Raw genomic sequence first — 21214 nt, 5'->3', positions numbered from 1 at the left:
ATAGGAGAAAAATCTTTGTGACCTTGGATTAGGTAAAAGTCATACATACGTAGGTCTGACACCAAAAGAAGGATCCATAAAGGAGAAAGATGATAAACTGGATTTCATCACAATTAAGGTTTACTCTTGAAGAGACATTGTTTAAAAAAATGAAAAGACAAACTACAAAATGGGAGAAAAATATTTTCAAATATTTTTGTTTCTAATAAAGGACTTGTATCCAGAATACAGAAAGAACACTCAAGAATAAATAAGAAAATTTTGAGATGGGAAAAAGACTTGAGCAGATCCTTAACCAAATAAGATAGAATCATAAAAAGACACTCAAGAGCATCAGTCATTAAGGAAAAGCAAACTGAAACCACACACACATGTATCAGAATGTCTCCAATTAAAAAGATTGTAAGTGTTGACAAGGAGATGAATCCAGTGGAAATCTCATACACTGCTGACAGGATGGTAAAACGGCACAGGCATTTTTGAAAATAATTTGGCATTTCTTATAAAGTTAAATACTCATCTACCATATGACCTAGTCATTCCACTCTTGGTACCTAAGAGAAATAAAAGCATATGTCCATATAAAGATTTTTACAGGAATGTTCATAGAGGCTTTACTTGAAAGGGTAAAACTGGAAAGAGCCCAAACGTTATCCAGCAGGTGAGCAGATAAATAAGCTTGGATGAGCCGTGCACAGTGAAACACTGCTCAGAGAGAACGTGGGTTAAACTATGGATACACACGCAATGACGGGGAAGAATGAATGCTGAGTGAAAAGATCCAGACAAGGAGGAGTACATGCTGTATGTTATTCCATTTATTTTAAACTCTAGAAGATGCCAACTAACCCATGCTGACAGGAGGCAGATCGGTGGTTGCCTGGGGCTGGCGGTAGGGTGGGGACAGGTGGGAGAATGAGATTGCAGTGGGGCCTGAGGAAACTTTTGTGGAATATGGGTGTATTCATTATCTTGATCATGGTCTTGTTTACCTATATATATATACACTTGTTTCATATATATATATAGAACCTTTGCCCCAGAGGCAGACATTATCTTTATTATCCAGGACAGTAAACAAATATGTTTGATAGACACTATCTCCATTGCTCAATGTTGTTTCCTATACAAATATCTTCGAAAAAGTCTGGGACAAAAGTGATCAATATCTTGACCAACCACTGTAAGTGTTGAAAAGCAAGAGAAGAAAGGCTGGTTCGACAAGACTTGCAGAAATGCAAAGGGCCCGTGAGAACTGTCTTCCAGCAGTCATGGAACCCATGAGAGGAGGCAGCCCAAGAATGCCAGTAAAAAATGTGTTGGTGACTGAAATGGCATTCCTACAAGGTACTGTGGAAGAGGTAACGGCCATGAAGGAAAAGGACGGACCCCTGCAAACACCACAGAAGAGGCAGTGGGAGAACGTGAGCTGTAAGGTCCAGTAAAGGAGGATTTCTCCAATTTCTTTATGCCCTCCAGGCAATTTGCACTGTTTGGTACTAGTAACCCACGGAGGCACAGGCAAAGCTATGGGCGGGTGCTTAGTATGTCCCCCAGAACTGCCTTCACCACATGTAGTTGCAGTCTGAACTCACCTGGGGAAGGAGCTACACCTCTCCTGGAGGAACCCTCAGTTGCTGTGTTTTTATTTTCTTTATAGCCACTGGGTGTGCTTCCAGCAGAGGAGGGGTCAGTGCTTCTTCCGGCATCACCCCTTCATCCTTCCCCAGCTACTCCATTTCCGGGGCTGATGGCACCTTTCTCTCCACTCCCTCAAGTGCCTCCCCTGCTACATCCTTTACTTTTCTACAGAGCCTTGCAGCAATGCCAGCTCAGACTTCAGCAGCTCTCTTACCTTCACCTCAGTGCCTTGCAGCTGGCATTCTTGGGTCGACCCTTCCTGTACTTCCCTCAAGAATACGTCCTTCTTCTCCATGGCCTTTGCCTCCTTCAGAGCACCTGGCAGCACTACTGTCTCATTCTGTAAGGAATCTTTTACCTCCCTCACTGGACCTTGCAGCTCATGTTGTCGCAGTGTTTCTTCTTGTGGCTTTTGCAGGGCCGTCTATTGTGGCTTGACCCTGTGGCTACTGACACAGTACCATGCCAACTGGTTGGTTGGTCACCAACACTTTTGGGAGCAAGAATTGTGGCAAGACTTATGGGCCTGTGGTCAGATTAAACAGTTATAGTATATCATGTGACAGGTCATTTGCCAATGGCATCCCCAGGAAATGATGCAACAGATGAATTGGCCCAGGTACGTTGGCTGGAAGGAAAGCCTGCCTCTGATGTAGCCCAATGGTTACATCAGCATTTCGTGCACACTGGGCAAAAGACAGTGTGGTCTGTAGCCTGTTGACCTTTGAAGAAATCAGCAGAGCCCGGCAGGAGTGCATCATATCTAAAAGGGACTTACACTGAGTTCCACAGCAACATGGGACAATAGCTAAGGGGCCAAAACCTCTCGTCAGGTGGGCCTCTGCCTGTGTCAGAAGGGTACCAATATGCCATGACTTGTGTGAATACAGCTACTGGAACTTCTGGTTGCTTTTCCTACACATTGTGCAGACCAATAGATGATCAAAAGAGGCCTGGAGCATCTCTTTGCAGCCTATGGCTGACCACAGGTAAATGAGAGTGATCAAGGCACCCACTTTACTTGACATGCAGTACAAGAATGGGTGCAACAGTTGGGAATCAAATAGAAGTTTCATGTGCCATACAGTCCTACCACAGCAGGCATGATAGAGAGGTACAATGGTTTGTTAAAACCTGGACTAAAGTCAGACACCAATAATCTGTGGGGATGGTCAGTCCACTTATGGACAGTACTATGGCATTTGAACAAGAAACCCCAAAAGAGAGCCCTGAGCCCCACAGACAAGCTAACGCATATTGCTGCCTCCCCCATATAACTGCAAGTACAAACCAAGGAAGAGTTGTTGAATAATATCTTGCTACCAGCACCAACTGCACTAAACCCTGGAGACTCCATTGAGTAGACATGGCCTTGAACATTTCAACACATGGACCAATGATTGCTGGCCCTCCTGGCACCTTGGGGACAAGGCCTGGAAGCTGGTTTCCTGTGTATTCCTGGAGTAACAGCAGAGTGGCCCCCAAAGATCACTGTAGTATATCCTGAATGGCCAGAAGGTAGGAGCATCTTACCAGGGAGATTTGTTTTATCATTATGGCCAGTGCATGCACCTCAAGTAGCACTATACATAGACCCCTCAGTAACCCCCATGGGAAGAGGGGTAAAGTCCTATCACAGACCACTCTCTTGCATGCATCCTACCTGATGGTCAAGATTTGCCTATGTTGGTTTCATTAAAATATGTGTCTTATCGCCTCTAAGGTCTTTGTGGATTGGGCACACACCCTAGCAAAAACCTGCTACTCACTGGGGTGCATGGAGCTTCCTATCTGTGCCAGTACTGAGTGTGAGTCATGAACTCATCTGAGTAGAAGGGGTTTTAAATATAGCTGAAGTAACCTCCTCAGGTCTGAGGATTATTATAATTTTTGTTACCTGTATCAAAATCTTGTTGTATCTTAATTTTTGTTAATATCTTTATGTTGTTGTTATCTGTTGCTGTTGTGGAATCTGGTTACAATGCTCCAGCTTTCTCTCACTGCGGAAGATTGAGAGCGTGTAGATAGTGAGGTGAGAATCCTGGAAGGGTGGAGTGTGGATAAACTGAAGGTTCCTATATGGCCAGGATCTTCATCTGAACCTGAATTAATTGATGATGTAACTGGCGTTCTGTTAGGCTACTGTTCCCACACCCTAGGTATAAGCTATTACTGACTGAGTCACTATATAAAGAGCTCTGCCTAGCGCTCTCATTATACCTATCTGTAAGAGAAAAGAATATATGGAGCAATTTAATAAACCAAATCAAATCATAAGCTTTGGGTCCAGGAGGGAAAGTCTGTGGTCTCCTGCAGGGCCAGCTCAGCCCCCCAGGCACCCGTGACTGGCACCGCACACGTGCGGCTCACACAGCCCAGGCCTGGGAGTCGGAGTGCGCTACAGCGAGGGAGGGAGTGCAAGCATCACAGGCGGCCTAGACGGAGACCGGATAGCAGTGCACCCCCGAAGGAGTGAGTGAGAGGGAGGGGAAGGGGGGAAGGGGAAGGGAAGCCAGGGGGAAGGAGCAAGGAGAGGAAAACGGTGAAGAGCGGGAAGGGGGTAGGTGGGAAGGAGGGGCAAGTAGAAGGGGAGGGCCCCCGAGAGGAGGAGTTCTCGGGGTGCAGTGGGCAGATGGACCGCCTTCCCTTTCCCCCTCGGGGCTCCCCCTAACGCACCCTCGCCGCCGCCCCGCCACCCGACCTCCCGGAGCGCGCGCTCTCCCCACTCGGCGCCCTCCGCCCCGGCCTCCCTCGGCGACCCCCGCCTTCCCGCCCCCCGCCCCTCCGCGGCGTCACGTGAGCCCCGGTCCCCGCACAGGTGATCCGCTCGTCGGAGGGCCCCCGGGGAGCCGCCGGCCGTGGCCTTACCTCTGGGGACTGTGTTTTACCGTAGTTACGTACTTCCAGACCGGCGAGGGCGGGGGCGGCCCAGGCCTCCCGAGCGGCAGCAGCTTGGCCAGCAGCTTGGAAGCTGCCCGCGCGCGCGGCCTGGCGGCCCGAGGTGGAACTGCCTGCTCCCCGGAGCCCGAGACTGTTCTCGGGGGGCCCGGCGCGGGCGAGCTCGGGGGGAGGGGGGCAGAGGCGCAGTGACGCCGGGGATCGTGGGGGGGCGGGCCCGCGGGGAGCCCCCCGCCGGCGCCCACGAGCTTGTCGGCCCCCGCGCACCTGGCCCGGGCCTCGGAGGAGGTGGCCTTGAGCTCAGGCTTAGGGCTCCCCTCCCCACCTCCCGGGCCCCTGCGTTCAGGGCTCACTTGCGGCCTGGCGACCCCCCAGCACACAGCGCCTCTCCTCGCCCCGCGGCTTGCCCGCCTCCCGCGCCTCACCCCTCCGCATCCTGCCGGAGGGGCCCCGTGGAGGAGACACGAAATCACGTCCACCGGGGAAAAGGAGAGACAAAGAGATGGATTTCCCCCTGACGTTCCTGGCAACGACTTCCAGAGGCTCCAGGGAGGGGAAATTCGATAATCGTGTAACTTCACCCTTTGATAGTCCGGGCGCTGCCTGGCCCGCGGCCGAGGGCGTGTTTGCGAAGCCCAGCTGAGCAGTGTCATTCCTGCAAAATCCATTTCTGTCTCGGCGTGGTGTGTGGGGGTGTCTGTCCCTCCCGCTCCTCTTTTATTCTCCTTTACTTTTCCTCCCTTCAATTCTTTCTCCCTCCATCTTTGCCTTCCCTCTCCCGGGATCCTCCTGGGACATTCAATTAATCATACAGTGGCCACCCAAAGCCACTTTTATGTCTTTTTTATTATTTTCTCTTAATCTCTCGTCTTCCACTCCCCAAGAGAGAGGAACCCTCTCTTATATAAGTCTACATATATAATGTACATCTTTCTAGTCCACTTTCTTCAATACAGTGTTGTTTTGAGCTTTAATTACATAAAAGTTTGTCCAAAGTTTAACCCCATTATTTGGATTTTAAATTCAGCATTGCTTTCGAAACTTTACTGAGATATAGTTGACATATAGCAAAACGCACATATGTAAAGGATAACATTTGATACGTTTTGACATATGTATACACCTATGAATGCATCACCTCACAATTAATATAGGGAACATATTTGTTACCCCTTAAAAGTTTCCTCCTAACGCTTTGTAATTCCTTCCCCTTGTACCTCACCGCACCTATCCCTTCCCCAGGCAGCAACTGATCTGTCACCACAGATTAGTTTGCATTTTCTAGAATTTTATATAAAGGAATCATGGCTTCTACACTATGTACTCTTTTTGTGTGTCTGGTTTTCTCTACTCAACAATTGTTTCGAGATACATTCATGTGTCAGTAGTGATTCTTATTTATTGCCAGGTAGTATTTCATTGTACATTGTGTATTCTACAGTTTGTTTATCCAGTTGTTTGAGCTGTTTCTACTTTTTGACTATGACAAATAAAACTGTCATGATCATTCATTTACAAGATTTTGTATGGTGATACACTTTCATACTTTAGAGCGGAATGACTGGGTAGGTAGGTGAATGCTTAACTTTTAAAGGAATTGCCAAAATATTTTCCAAAGTGGTTGTACCATTTTACATTCTCACTAGTAGTGTACGAACACTCCAGTTCCTCTGAATCAAAACAAGAGCCATTCTAATACATACATGGCCGTATTTCATCATGGTTTTTAATTTGCATTTCTTTAAAGACTGATGATATTGAACATCTTTTAAATCTTATTTTCCATCTGTATATTATCTGTAGTATTTTGTTTATAAAAATATTTTGCTCAGTTCTTTAATTTGGTTGTGTGTTTTCTTACTATTGAGTTTCTTATTGTGGTAAGATATATGTAACATAAAATTTACCATTTCAGCCATTTTTAAGTGTATAATTCAGTAACATTAAGTACCTTCACAGTGTTGCACAACCATCACCATTGTCTGTTCCCCAAACATTTTTTAGCAACCTATTTCACAGAAACTCTATACCCGTGAAGCCACAACTCCCCAACTCCATTTCCTCTATTCTATATGCTGAGCCATATGGTAATTCAATATTCAACATTTTGAGGAAACATCACATTTTTCTGCAAAGGCTGCAACATTTTAGATGCTTTTTTTATTCCCACCAGCAATGTATAAGGGGTGTGATTTTCCATATCCTCACCAACACTTGTTATCTTCTTTTGTTTTTGATAGCCATCCTAATGGGTGTGAGGTGGTATTTCATGGTGGTTTTGATTTATGCTTCCTTAATGATGAGTGATGTTGAGTATCCTCCCATATGCTTATGGACCATTTGTGTATTTTCTTTGGAAAAATGTCTATGTAAGTCCTTCGCCCATTTTTGAATCAGGTTATTATTGAGTTTTGAGAGTTTTTTATTTATTTTGGGTACAAGTACCTATCAGATATGTTGATATATGGTCTTCTACAAATATGTTCTCCTGACCTGTACCTTTTTTCATCCCTTAATAGTGTTTCATGTAGAGCAAAAGTTTTTAACTTCAATGAAGTCCAATCTACCAATGGATCATTTTTTTGGTGTCATATCTAAAAAATCTTTGCCTAAATCAAAGTCACAAAGATTTTCTCCTATGTTTTCTTCTGAAAGTTCTAAGTTCTAGGTTTTACATTTGGGTCTTTGATCCATTTTGAGTTCATTTTGTATACGATGTGAGGTGTATCACACATATATTATACGTGTTGATTTTTGCTGTATGACTATCCAATTTTTCTAGTCATAAGTATAGTCAGGTGAAAAGTATAGTCAGGTGAAAAGACTATACTTTCTGCACTGAATTACTTTTGCACCTTTTCAAAAGTCTGTTGTCCACATATATGTGGGTCTGTGTCTGAACTCTGTCCTGTTCCACTGATTTTCTTTGTCTAACTTCATGCAAATACCATGCTGTCCTGGTTACTGTAGATTTACAATAATCTTGAAATCAGCCCACCAAATTGTTATTTTTCAGAGATGTTTACTAGGACTTTTGCATTTCCATATGAATTTTAGACCCACCTTATCAGTTTCTCTAAAAGGCAGCTGGCGTTTTGTTTGAGGATGCATTGAATGTTTATATCGGTTTGGAGAGAGCTGACATTTTAGCAATATTGAGTCTTATAAATATGGTACATTTTCCCAATTATTTAAGTCTTCTTAAATTTTGCTCTGTAGTTTGTAGATGCTTTGTAGTTTCAGCATACAGATCTTTGGTATCGTCTTTCAGACTTATCCCTAGGTAGCTAATATGTTTTGTGCTATAAATGGTACTTTTAATTTCTGATCATTGCTAGTGGATAGAAATGCAATCGAAATTTTTTTATTGATCTTATATCCTGCATCTTTGCTGAATTTACTTATTAGTTCTAATAACTTTTTAAATAGATTTTACAGGATTTTTTTATAGAAATGATTATATTGTCTATGAACTAAAGTAACTTCTTCTTTCCCAGTGGAGTCTTTTTATTTATTTTTCTTACCTGATTGCACCATCTTGAACTTCTAGTACAATGTTGAAAAGAAATAGTGAGACATCCTTTTCTTTTTCCTGATCTTGGGAGAAAGCATTTGTCTTTCACCATTAAGTATGATGTTATCGGCAGGCTTTTTATACATGTCTTTTCTCTATAAAAGGTTGAGGAAGATGCTTTATCATTGCTAGTTTGCTGAGAGACTCTTTCTTTTTTTTGGAAATATCGGAAATGGATGTTGAAGTTTGTCAAAGGCAATTTCTATGTCTACTGAAATGATGATACCATTGTTCCTTTTTAGTTGCAGTGTGAGTTTAGGTTTATTGTGAGTTGCAGTGATTGGTTTTAGAATGTTAAATAAAAACATGTAGCAAACACCCCACTTGTGCTTACTTGAACTCAGTAGATTTTTGATACAAGCCATGTGAAGATTTTTGAGAGATACAATCTGATGATTATAATTTTTCTGCCGAGCTTTGTATCTCAAAGTTTAGTTAATATTGGAAGATATTTCTGGGTGACATATGTAAGAAAGGAGAAAAACCCTTGAACTTCTGATGATTTGGCAAATACTTATTGAAGTGCCTGCTGTGTTCAGACAGTGCCTTAGGTGTGGGGTGCTGAAATACACACTCCTGAGATGTGATGACCAGCCGGGAATTGTGAGAAATTCCAGTGTTATTCAAACAACAGAGGCCTTCCTTATCTCTTTCCTTTGCAGCTAGCAGGAGAAACGTTGACATCTGGCTCTTTGGTGTTTTTAAAATCAAATCTACATGAACCTGGTGAACTGAAATGCCTCCAGGGAAGAATGACAATAAATGAATGCAGAGAGTGAGGAGGTTTTGATGCTCTTTGACTATGTAACAAGTTTTAGAGTCTTCAGAAATCCCTGATTTTATTAAACTATTTTCTTTAGTTATTCATTTATTCAATAAATATGACCCGGTGCCTATAATGTATCAGGACTTTTCTATACATTTGTTTCCATTCCCAGAGATTGTCTGACTTTGCTAGGCTAAAATCAAGTTCAAGCTCAAAAGTGAGATAACCTCCCTCTACCTCCCCTTTTTATAGAAGAAAAAACTGAGAGTCTAAGAAGAGAAAACCCTTGCCTAGGCCATACAAACAGGGACAGATTTACTACATGTCCATGTGACCCATTCCCAGGCAGTTGAACCTCCTTTTTATTATCTAATCGCCCCCTACCCGGCTCCCGGCTGTAATGAGGGCAAGACTGGTGCCCCAACAATGAGTCAAATCCCAGCTCCATCATGAGGCTTATTTCTTTCTGGCACTGTGGCCCATCTGTAGAATGTGGTTAATAGTAATGCTCACATCTGTAGAATAAAGAATAGTGTTGTTTACCAAAAAATATGGTAAGGCCTTTGCTCCTTCCCCGCCTCTTCTTAGTTCCTGCTTTCAGATGCTGTGTTGATGGTCACCACTTCCCACAAAGTGACAAAGCAGGACGGAGGAAGGAGGAGCCAGGTTCATCCACTACATCCTCGGGATCCAGGAAAAAATTACTAATTTTTGCTGTCACTGCATATTCATCCATAAGGTGGGACCCTTTACATCCTGGGCCATTTGTGAGAAAAGGTCAACATTTTTAGAATGTATAACTCTTAAAATATCTTATTAAGTTGTCTTGGGCAAGTCATTACCATTTCTCAGATCACTTTGCCCATCTGATATAGAGATAATAATTTCTCCCTCACTGGATTATTTTAAGGATTTATAACCCTTTCCCCTCCCCTGATTTTTAAACTACTCATAAAGTAGTTTCTTTGAGCATACCACATTATACAACGCACCCTTTGAAAAAACAGAGGCAATATGTTTAAGTATGTTAAAAGTACAAACACATCAGAATTTTTAAAAAGATTTAATTTTTTTTCCCAAAATACCACCTTCCATAGTTAAAGAAAGCAAATGATAAAGAAGTTCTTGAAGTATGAAACAATGATACCTGCCCCAACTCTCTCTAACCTCAGACTCATTCCCTTTTTCTGTTTTTAACTATTTTCTGTTTTAATTATTTTTGTTTTTAGTTCTGATGGCCTCTTTCATGTCATTAAAGAAAACTATTCTCAAACCAATATTTTTTACATATCAAGATTAGACCTATCAATTGGCTTACTGATAAGATGAATAGGGATTTACCTCACTTTTATCCCATTCCTGTCCAATATAAGGGATTTTTTTTTACTTCTTTTAATGAGTATCTTTGTAAATTCAAAAAATATATGTATGCTTTTATTTTTCATTTTTAGGCAGCCATAGGATATCTTTCTACCATCTGCTTTTGAGGATGAGGATACTTGCCCTGAACACTTCTCTTCATCTTTTCTTTTGCCTTCCATCTCTCCTCCTTTGTTATCTATTCTTTTATTTTTCTATGATCAAGGGTGATAACTTCTGTAGTTGGTTCTGCAGCCAGAATGATTTATTCTGGCATTTCTTTCTGGTTGATTCAAACAGTTGAAAATCATCTCCCAGTGTTTTCACTATGATGACTATGTGAAAGTTGCTCTCTGCAGAGCTAAGCAGGGATTTATTATGATTATATTTCCCGTTTTTTTTTTTTTTTTTAGTGTTTCTGCTTACCTTCTGGATAGTGGGACTCCCAGTTTTTTTAAGCATCTGTCTTCCCTACTTCCCATGCAAGCCAGTCAGTCTCATTCCTGGACCTGGGCCAAAGCTTGGCAGAGGGGCCATGCCCAGGGACCGGCCAGCTGTCTGCTTGCTGTCATGAATGTAGTCACCCTGTTCACTCTGCAGGTTGCTTCTAGGCAGCCTGAACTCCTAATGGCCACCTCCTTCATGCTGTCATCACATGCATGTTTTCATATAAATCTTTAATCTATCTTGCAATTAATTTAAGTATGTGTTCTGAAAATCTGTATTAGTTGCCTTTTGCTATAAAACAACTTACCCCAACTCCAAAATTAGTGGCTTAAAAACTAATTATAATTTATTTGTTTATTTTTTATTTTTGTGGGTCTGTGTTCACAATGTTTGGGAAAGACTCCAAGGCTGGGGGCTGAAATCATCTGAAGGCTTGACTGAGGCTGGAAGATCTTCTAAAGTGGGTCACTCACATAGCTAGATGTCTGTGGTGAACTGGTTTCCTTTTCATGGGCTTTTCCATAGGTTTGCTTAAGTGTCCTTGTATCGTGACCACTGGTTTCTACCAAGTAACTGATCTGAGATAGAGAAAGATAGGTAGAGAGAGAGGGAGAAAAAAACTGTCAAAAGGTGTGTTCTTTTTATGACCTAGCTCCGGAAATCACAAAGCATCACTCCCAGTACATTTTATTCATTAGGAGCAAGTCAGTGAGTCTAGCAAACTTTCTATGTAGGGAATTAGAAATTCTTCGTCTAAGTAGGGAAATTCTTTGTCTAAGACCAGGCTGTCCTGTGGAATCCCTATTACTGTGGAATCCCTGTGGAAACTATTCCTATATGTTGAAGGGAAGAGGGTCATAACTAGAAGGTATATTTTAAAATCATCACAGAATCTAACTTAGGCTTTGTCTAAGTTTAAGAGAGCCATCCAATACCATATACTGAACACACTATAATTACCACACCAATCTGAGCCATCACCATTTGCATTTATTAAAATCAAATGTAATTTGGGTCTATTCTGTTTTTTCAGCCTTGACTTGCATTACATTTTAGCCTAGTATATCAGACAAGCTGCTGTCCTTGGGAGGAGACATTAAAGAAGGGAAAGGTGTGTTGCAGAACAATGAAAAATATATTGCATTTCTCATTTGTTCTCAGGGGAGAAGAATTAGTTGAGGTGAAGCTCTGTATTCATGTCCAGCACTAAAGTACTCATCCTGCTGATAATTCTGACTTGGGGGCTGCAAGCGCTTCTGGTCAGAGGGGGCCTCTGGCACCCTGCAGAAGGACATGAAGATGGAGTTGTCTCTTCAACAGTGGGGACACTTGAAGGCCACAGATACTCAGCTCTAAGTTTGGCTGAGACCTCAGGGTCACAGCATGGAGCTGGGGATAGCCAAGATGCTGCTAATGGGTAGGACAAGGGATATCTTACTAGCAATGCTGATTGAACCAGCAATAGTAGATTGAAGAATTCAAAGTTCGAAAGAGTAGTACTGGACTTGTTCTTTAGTATCACAACAAGGGCCTGATTGGTTGAGCAGGAATGGAGGGCAGCAGGAATTTCTAGACAGGGGCCATTCCCAGAGTCAGGCGGGAATGGCCTCATGCAGCTGGGCACCCATTTGTGCACCAGACGCTGCCAGCACTCTGGAACCAAGGAGAAGCATGCAGAAAACACCGGGAAGGGTTAGCAAGAGTCCCTTGGGGGGTTAAAATGCTCCTCAAGTAGCTGCATTTTCATCAGGGATCCAAGCTCAAGAGGGAAAGGATGAAATATGAATCAGAAAAAACAAGCCTTTGGAGGAGGAAAGGAGCCGGAGCCTGCATTTCCCGCCGATTCCGATTTAGGAATGCGGGACTGATGCTGGACGCCCCCTGCTGGAGAGGATGCCGCATCTACTGGAAGGAGGGTTGGTCGCCTTAGGAAGACCAGGCTGTCCTGTGGACTTACCCTCTCTCCACCCCACCTCCCCAATGCCTACCAGTCCTTAGGGCCTGGGGCCTTCTTCCACCTACACACGGACCAAGTTTACACATGAGTCTTGGCTCCTGGAGACACCAGTTACCAGCTCAAGAAAGCCCTGGGTGGGGGCACTGAAGAGGGCCGGTCATTTTGGCCTAAGCTTGTGTCCTCAGCCCTCCATTTCTGAGTGTGGGCTTTGAACATGTGGCTCTTGGCAGAGCCTGTGCTGCTTTGGGGCTGTCCTGCTTCCACTAACAACACTAGGAATGTGATGGCCCCCAGCAGCCAAATGCGACTGTTGGGCGTGAAGCATCCAGGAGAGGCATAGGGAGGTAATAAAACCAACCAGCTGGGTGGCCGTTCCAGACAACAGGCTCACTGCCCACTGGAATCGAACCGTTCACAGACAGCAAGTGGACAAGCTGAAAAGTTGAGGAGGTTTGTCAACTGTGGGCGCAACACATAGTTTTGACCTGCACACAAGGAAGGCAGCTTCCCTTACTTCAGCTTCAGACCACCAAATAGGGCTTCTGACTGCTTTTTTGTCTTGCTTTTAATCCCCACCCTCCCACCCTGAGCCCTCATTTCTCTATCTGTGAAATGGGGTTAAGCCCCGCCCTTCCACAAAATTGAGGCAGGGCAATTTGTATGTGTGTGCTAGGATGAAATGAGATCATAGAAAATGGTAATCACTTATTTTTTTTAATTGTGGGAAAACATAAGTAACATTTACCATTTTAACCATTTTAAGCATACAGTTCGACAGCATTAAGTACATTCACATTGCTGCGCAGCCATTACAGCATCCGTCTTCAGAGCTTTGTCATGTTCTCAAACCGACACTTTGTACCCATTAAATACTAATTCTGCTCCCAGTCCCTAGTAATGACCATTCTACCTTCTGCACCTGTGAATCTGACTACTCTAGGTACTTTGTGCAAGTGGAATCATAATTCTTTGTCTTTTTATGACTGAGTTATTTCAGTTAGTGTAATGTCTTCCTTATATACACATAAGTAGGATTGTGCATCATATGGTAGTCCTATTTTTAAATTTTTGAGGAATCCCCATTGCTTTCCAAAGTGGCTGTGTCAGTTTACATTCCCTCCAACAGTGTACAAGGTTTCCCTTTTCTCCACATTGTGCATAAAATTGTAATATTTCCAGGATATCTCACTTGGGTTTAGTGCATCCTCAGGGTTGGAGAGAAGTATAGCTTTAGTGCATCTGCCTATCAATAGGCTTTCCTGGGGGTGAAGAGAGATTCATCTCCATATCAGTGGGTAATTACCTGGGCAACCGAGGGTTTATCTGAACCTGAGAGGTTAAGGGGAGGACGGGTTGGCTTCTGCTGGAGCAAGAGAGAGAAACAGCCCTGGACTGCAGTTTGTAAGCAATAAATGGGTTTTAAACTTTATTTCTCCCTTTGACTGATTTGGGTTTTAGAGGTATTTTGCCCCAGGATTTCCTCTCCCGGGAGTTACAGCATCCTCGCCAACACTTGTGATCTCTTGTCTTTTTGCTAACAGCCATTCGAACAGGTATGAGGTGATATCTCACTGTGGTTTTGAGTTGCATTTCTCTAATGATTAGTGATGGTGAGCATCTTTTCTTGTCCCTGTTGGCCATTTGTACATCTTTGGAAAAATGTTCAGTTCCTTTGCCCATTTTAAAATTGGATAATCATTTTTTTTTTCCGATTGAGTGGCTGGGTTCTCTATGTATTTTGGATATTAACCCCTTCTCAGATGTAGGGTTTGCAACTATTTTCTCCCATTGTGGGGATTGCCTTTCAATTTCACTGATTGTTTCTTTTGCTGTGCAGAGCTTTTAGATTTGACAGACTCCCACATGCTGATTTTCACTTTGTTGCTTGTGCTTTTGGTGTCACCCCCATAACCACTGTCAAGACCAAGTCAAGGAGATTTTTCCCTATGTTTTTTTCTGTGAGTTTCATGGTTTCAAGTGTTACATTTAAATACTTAATCCATTCCAAGTTGATTTTTGAATGGTGTGAGATAAGAGTCCAATTTCATTCTTTTGTATGTGAATACCCCATTTTCCCACCAGGATTTATTGAAGAGACTGTCCTTTCCCCTTGAATATTCTTGGCTCCCTTGTCAAATATTAGCTGTGTTTATGCATGGGCTTATTTCTGGGTTCTTGATTCTGTTCCAGTCTATGTGTCTGTTTTTATGCCAGTACCATACTGTTCTGATTCCTATAGCTTTATAATCTAGTTTGAAACCAGGAATTGTGATGCCTCCAGCTTTGCTTTTCTTTCTCAAGATTGCTTTGGATCTTTGAGGTCTTTTGAAGTTCCATACAAATTTTAGGTTTTCCTATTTCTGTGAAAAGCACCAATGAAATTTTGATAAGATTGCATTGAATCAATAGATCAGTTTGGAAAGGAGGCATGAACTCTTAATGCTGATCAATAAAACACAACAACGAAGGGCAAAGGGAATTCAGCCTCATCTAGGCCAGATGAAGACCTTTAGAGGGTCTGTCGCTCAGCCCTACTGCCCATTTCTATGTCTGCTTTTCATTGTTGAGGCATAAATCTACAACCTATATGCTCTGACTCCCTTCCATTTTCCTAGACTTCCTCTTATGTCCTGCCCCAAACAGGCCCTGGCAGGAGGTCAGATGGCAAGGCACAGAAATAAGGGTCCAGGGCAGTAGATGTTAGAAGTTGCTGGTGTGGCAATGGGCATAGGACCTTGGTGAAGGTCACACCGCTGGTAGATCCAGAAATAACTGTAACAGTGTCTTTAACAGTACAGCAACAGGCATAAGCTCCTGAGGTAGAATGCATCCTAGGGGCAGGGGCAGCATGTCATCACTGAACTTACTCTTTGAGCCCTTTCCAGCTTTTGTAATCAATTCTCTGTGTTAAATTCCCTCTGTTTTAAATGCCTAGAGTGGTATTAGTTATCCGGACTGGACCCTGGTGTGACATCCTTTCATGCAATTTAATGTAAAAAGAGCACTAACCTCCAAAGGTTTGGTGTGTACCCTTTCAGACTTTTCTTTATTATTTTACCATACAAATGATTTAACATTGTACATTTACATAAGTATTATCATTCTATATGCAGTATTTCACAACTTGATTTTCTTTTTAATTTGACAACATGCCTGGGAGGTCTCTCCATGTTATAAATATGAGATTGTTGCATTTCTTTTAATTGATGCCTGATGTATTCTATTAGCCATTTGTTTAATAATAAATGTTCAGGTTTTTGCAACTTTTTTGTTCTTTCTTATGTGCTGTGAACATTCTTGTACATGTGCCAGTGTTTCTCTGTGGTGATTAAATAGAAGGGGAATTGTAGAGTTGTAGGATATGTACATTTTAAGTTTTACTACAGTTTGCCCCCTTGTTATTCAAGTTGGCTGTACCAATTTATACTCCCACCAGTGGGCAAAAGAGTATATTCTCCATTTCTTGATTATTTCCAAGGTGATTTATAGTCTTGGACAGTTTGGGGTATGAAGTGTGTCTTGCTGTTGCTCTAGTTTGCATGTCCCAGTGGACTGATGCACTTGAGCATCATCTGATAGGTTGACAATGACTACTTCAGGTTGACTCCAGCAACAGAAGTAATTTTTCCTCTGAGACTGTGTGACCGCTACTCCCTGGCACGTCTTTGAGATGGCTCTTTTGCCAATAAAGCTGCACCAAAAAGCTTACCATGATTTCGGAGTCTACAGTTGGTTGAGGCTGCTTGTCAAGAGGGAGGAGGAAAACGCCAAGATTGTCCATGAGCAGGATGTGTGCAGGGGGTTCCAGAAACTGCAGGGGCCTAGTAGTGAGTGGCAGGCCCTGGAGCAGTGGCTGGACTACTAGGTGCCTAGCAGTGGCCAGCTCCTTGGGAGGGCAGGGATCAACAGAGCAGAAAACAACTCCACCAACCACACTTGGGGCCACACAGAGCAGCAAGTCTGCAGTGGTGAGAGTGGTAGGCTATACTGAGAATCAGGGACACAGTCCACTCCCAGGGTCAATTAAATATTATGGAGTCTGGAGAATGCTCACCCCTAGATTCCCTCTGATGACATACAATCCTGTAATGAATTTTAGACTCTGAGAGGCTCCAAGCAGTCTGGTGTGAGTAGCCTTTCTGCTTTGAGAAAAGAGAAACAGGCAGGACAAGGAAGGAAGGGGTTACAGTTCAGTTAATTTTGCTATGTTTTCTACAAGATGTTCCTCAGGAAGCTGAAGGAATGGAATCACCTTTCCCACAGACTTCAGTTATATTATGGTGGAAAGGTATGAACCCATTCTGTTGCTGGAAGACTGGGTTCAAGTCCAGGCTTTGCCACTTCGTGCCTAGTTTCCTAACCCCATAAAACCTGGTTAGTAGTACTTCCTGCCTGCCTCGGAGGGCTTATGCTGTTCCTAGCAAGCAGCACTGGGCCAGAAGTCAGGACCACAAATTTCTAGCTCTTGCTCTGAGAAACTAGTTGGATAATTTAGCAAAGTCCTGAATCTCTCTCTCCCTCAGTTTTTCAGTCTGTAAGGGTGTAATCTCGCGTGTTCCACTGGCTTCTGTGAGGATAAAGGCGATAGGAGGAGTGAAGAGTTTGGATAAAAAGGGCTACAACTGGATGCAGCCATCAGGTGCAAATTCAGGTATGCATCAAAGTGCCCAGCCTCAAGCAAAGCGGGTTTTACATTGGATGCACAGAGAATATGTGCTTTTATGGATGAAACCTGCTAGTCAGGACCATTTCTGTCTTGTCTTCTTGGGAAGCTGGATAGCAGAGTCAGAGAGGATTTCTAGAATGCGGACACACCGTGAAGACCAGTCAGGTGCCCTCCTGGGTCCTCCTAAATCGCACGGATCCAGGCGGCTCCTTCGCGCCACCTGGTGTCCCAGACCCGCCACTGCTCAGAAACCACGTGTAAGAAAGTGCTTACAACCTAACTACGCACCCTGGTTGAGACCTGTCCTAGCCAATAAGGGAGGGGGAGGCGGGGCAGGGGAAAGGGAGAGTCCAGTCACCTTCAGCTTTCCGACGAGAAGGCGGGGCTTGGGATTTACCACGTTGGGTTTGTCCGCAGCGCTAATTACTTTTTCCGAAGGCTGGAGGGTTTCACTCCGGCTGGCGCCGCCGCCTCGCGCGCTCGTGCTCTTCCGCGGCTGTCTGGGGGGCTGCTCCTCCCAAGTACCATGTGTGACGGCGCCCTGCTGCCTCCTCTCGTCCTGCCCTTGCTGCTGCTGCTGCTGGTTTGGGGACCGGACCCGGGCACAGGTAACGCTCCCTCTCCCTCTCCTGCTTAGCCCGTGCCTCTCGCCGCCACCTTCCTTCTGCCCTCCCGAGACATCCTGGCGGCGCCCGCCTGCCTGAGCGGCCGGGTCCGGTGGCGGACTGCTGACAGCCCCCGGGGCCGAGGGCCGCGGCTGGAGGACCGGCCTCCGGGCGGCTCCCGGGCGGCCGAGCTGCCCACTGGCTCTCCGGTCGCCGATGCCGCGGCGCCGTCCCTGGAGGAGCTCGGGTGGCCGCGCCGGAGACCCTCCCCGGGTGACGCGGGGCCCGGCGAGGCCCTGGCCGGCGTGGGGCTGCAGGGCAAGAGAAGGGAGGAGAGCGCCGCTCGGGGCCGCGTTTCCTAGCGCTGGCGCGGCGTGCCCGGCGCTGGACTCGATGCACGGCTGGCGGCTGGCGGCCGGCGGGATGGCGGGCGGCCGGGCGGGCCCCGCCGCGCTGACGCGTCTCTCCTCTCCCCGCAGCTGTCGGTGACGCGGCGGCCGACGTGGAGGTGGTGCTCCCGCGGCGGGTGCTCCCGGACGACGTGCACCTGCCGCCACTGCCCGGGGCGCCCAGGTCCCGAAGGCGCCGGCGTCCCCGCGTGACCCCCGCAGCCTCGCGCGCCAGGCCCAGCGAGCGCGCTCTGCTGCTGCACCTGCCGGCCTTCGGGCGCGACCTGTACCTGCAGCTGCGCCCCGACCTGCGCTTCCTGTCCCGCGGCTTCGAGGTGGAGGAGGCAGACGCGGCCGGGCGCCGCGGACGCCCCGCGGAGCTGTGCTTCTACTCCGGCCGCGTGCTGGGCCACCCCGGCTCCCTCGTCTCACTCAGTGCCTGCGGCGCCGGCGGCGGCCTGGTACTGCTTGCGTCCCCACCCCGGGACTGCCTGTCCTTCCATCCTGGCTCCTGGGATGGTCCCAGGGGAGGGCTGGGTTGGGGGTTGGGGTTTGGGCCCCCCCTTGGCAGAATGTGCCACCTCCAAGGGTGCTCTGCCACTGGCCGGAGGAGGGGACCGTCCTCACGCTGTGACATTTCAGAGCGTCTATGAGCAAAGGGGCTGAGGGGAAGCATCAGATTATCCAGTGCCTTCCACCCTCTGTACTGAGCCTCCGAGGTTCCTGGGGTGCACAGTTCCTGGGGTGGTTGGGGGGGGATACACCACAGGCCACCCAGAAGAGCAGAGGACTAGCAACTAGGTCTCTAGACTGAGATACACACTTCAACCCAAGTGTAGAGAGCCCACCATTTGTATCTGTACAGGTGTGTGATACATGTGTCATGGGGAACACCTGTGTGTGTACATCTCATCTGTTCTTGGATGTGGGGATAGGATGGTGAGCATTCACTTCCTTTCTGTCTTTTTGAGTCTTTCTTATTTTCTACTGGAAAAGGAGGTTTGGAGGGGTCCCCTGAGAGGCCACTACCTACTCAGAGTTGAACTGTGAGAACCAGGAAAGTGAGGGTGTTCTTTCATACCCTGTTCCCATGCACCACCAACAGGCATTTGTCTGACACCCGCCCTCAGTCAGGCGTGAGGGGTGCTTTCATTGGTGATAAGACCCTTTCTTTTCCTGTCCCTAAAAGCTCCCTTGCTGTGGCAGTAGCTCCCCCACTTCCCGGGACCCTGCCCTGCTGCACGGAGGCTCCCGTGACAGTGCTCTGAGGGGCAGGGCACATTCTTGTGCACCTTTGTCCCACCTGAGCTCACACTTGATCACTCCACTGACTGGTACCCAACCAGATGCTTCTCAGCTCCTCCATCATGCCCACTGGGAGCATGGCTGGCAGATGGGCTGCCCCCAGCAAAGCCTGGTATCTGCTCAGAGCATGAAACACACAAATTATTTCTCTGTCTTCTGTCATGACTGGCCTCTGAAGAAGCAGTTTTTAATATTCTTTTATGTCTGTCCTTCCCTGGCACAAGAAACTGCTTTCCTCCACCTCCATCTTATCTTACTCCAACATCTAGAATTCTCTAGCCCTTAGCCACGATAGTGTGTGATAACTCACCAAGGACCCGCAGCAAAGCTAGAAAGCCTGGGGCTCCAAGATTTCATGTGAGGCTCCTGCTTTCTTCCCAGGAGTGTAGGGAAACTCTGGGGGTAATTCCCTAAGATTGGCCTTCATCAAGTTCCCCTTTGAGAACATTTCTGAGCCCTGATCAGAATGGGAGACGCTGAGAGAAACTGGCTGCTTTGGTTAAACAAGGAAAATGGACCTTGGAGGGAGCCTGGTAGGAGCTGCTATGGAACAGGGGCAGAGAATGTGGGCTATGGGTGAGGAGACTTAAGTAGGAGTGAGAATGGCTCAGATCACTGTAGGACTCGGGTCAAGGCTGTATCATGTTCTGGGAGGGACTGGAAGGCCCACATCATTTTTCCTGTTTTTGCCAGAGTGTTTAAAGTCTAGGTCACATCACTGTACTGTACATGGAAACATCTGAATCCCATTTGCTGCGGTTTAGTGAGTTTCTGTAGAGGTCAGAGTTTATACTTGTTGGTGTAAAGTTTCCAGCAAGAAGCTATCTGTGAAGGAGCTGAGAGTGAAAATCTGGATAACACTGATTTAAAATCCTCCCCGAGTGAGTGCTGGGCCCTCTCACAGATGGTATCTAAGCTCAGAGAGGGTTCACTTCAGTCCTCTGGGGTTTTCAGAAGACTGACCTTTCCTTCAGCACCATGCGGGGGCGCTGTGCTTTAGATAAAGGAACCTGGCCAAGAGGCTTGAGTTCAGCATGTGCCAGCTGCGGGTCGACCTCTAAGACTTCAGATTTTAAATTCCTGCTTGTGCAGACAATTGTGTTGTTTAGTCTCCCTTGTTTCCCCCATTTGTGTGAGTCGCATATTGGACACTTCTCCCTAAGTTCATTCTGTAGAGGAAGGGCCCAACGGAAGAGACAGCGTGGTGCCCTGGAGTGGACCTCTTGGCTGTAGGGTCGTCGTTGCACTCCACCTTACTTTGATTTCACAAATGTACTCGACACAGATGCTAGTCACTCTTGACTGTGTTGGAAACACTGAAGTGGAAATATGTTGTACATTTGTTAGGACAGGCTCAACCACAAGGTGTGGGAAAAGAGTGATATTAAGTACAAGAATTTTGATGTCCACAAATGGGGGCACTCCAAAGCCTCCTTGTATCTTGCAGGGGTTGGCAAGCTTTTTTGTAAAGGGCTAAATATTTTAGGCTTCATGGGCCTCAGTCACAACTACTGTGCTGCCCTTTTAGTGCAAAAGCTGCCTTAGACCGTACGTAAACGATGTGGATGTGTTCAATAAAACTGTATGCCAGTGATGAGTATCAATTA

General features: G+C 45.7%; 2 protein-coding genes across 9 annotated transcripts in view; one reads left to right on the top strand and one right to left on the bottom strand.

Annotated features, from left to right (window-relative positions):
• The window catches only part of LOC118968711 (uncharacterized), a 76393-nt gene extending 71186 nt beyond the window's left edge, over nt 1-5207 (bottom strand). For 2 of the 3 annotated variants that reach the window (XR_012127047.1, XM_073227019.1), the window contains exon 1: nt 4510-5207. Coding sequence is in view for 1 of the 3 variants with exons in the window: in XM_073227019.1 (XP_073083120.1) it covers nt 4510-5207 (698 nt within the window). In the remaining 2 variants the exon portion in view is untranslated. The remainder of the gene's footprint in view (nt 1-4509) is intronic. The other variant, XR_012127048.1, reaches the window with a different exon arrangement.
• A 12486-nt stretch (nt 5208-17693) lies between these two features.
• Nucleotides 17694-21214, top strand: part of ADAMTS17 (ADAM metallopeptidase with thrombospondin type 1 motif 17) — a 313719-nt gene continuing 310198 nt past the window's right edge. For 2 of the 6 annotated variants that reach the window (XM_073227012.1, XM_073227014.1), the window contains exons 1-2: nt 17697-17916; nt 18393-18763. In XM_073227012.1, the coding sequence (XP_073083113.1) occupies nt 17835-17916; nt 18393-18763 (453 nt within the window). In that variant the 5' untranslated portion in view covers nt 17697-17834. Of the gene's footprint in view, nt 17917-18392; nt 18764-21214 lie in introns of all 6 variants that reach the window. The other 4 variants (XM_073227013.1, XM_037000598.2, XM_037000599.2 and 1 more) reach the window with 4 other exon arrangements.

This window comes from Manis javanica, chromosome 18, assembly GCF_040802235.1.
Source record: "Manis javanica isolate MJ-LG chromosome 18, MJ_LKY, whole genome shotgun sequence".
Lineage (NCBI taxonomy): Eukaryota > Metazoa > Chordata > Mammalia > Pholidota > Manidae > Manis > Manis javanica.
This window is presented reverse-complemented; position numbering and strand designations above follow the sequence as displayed.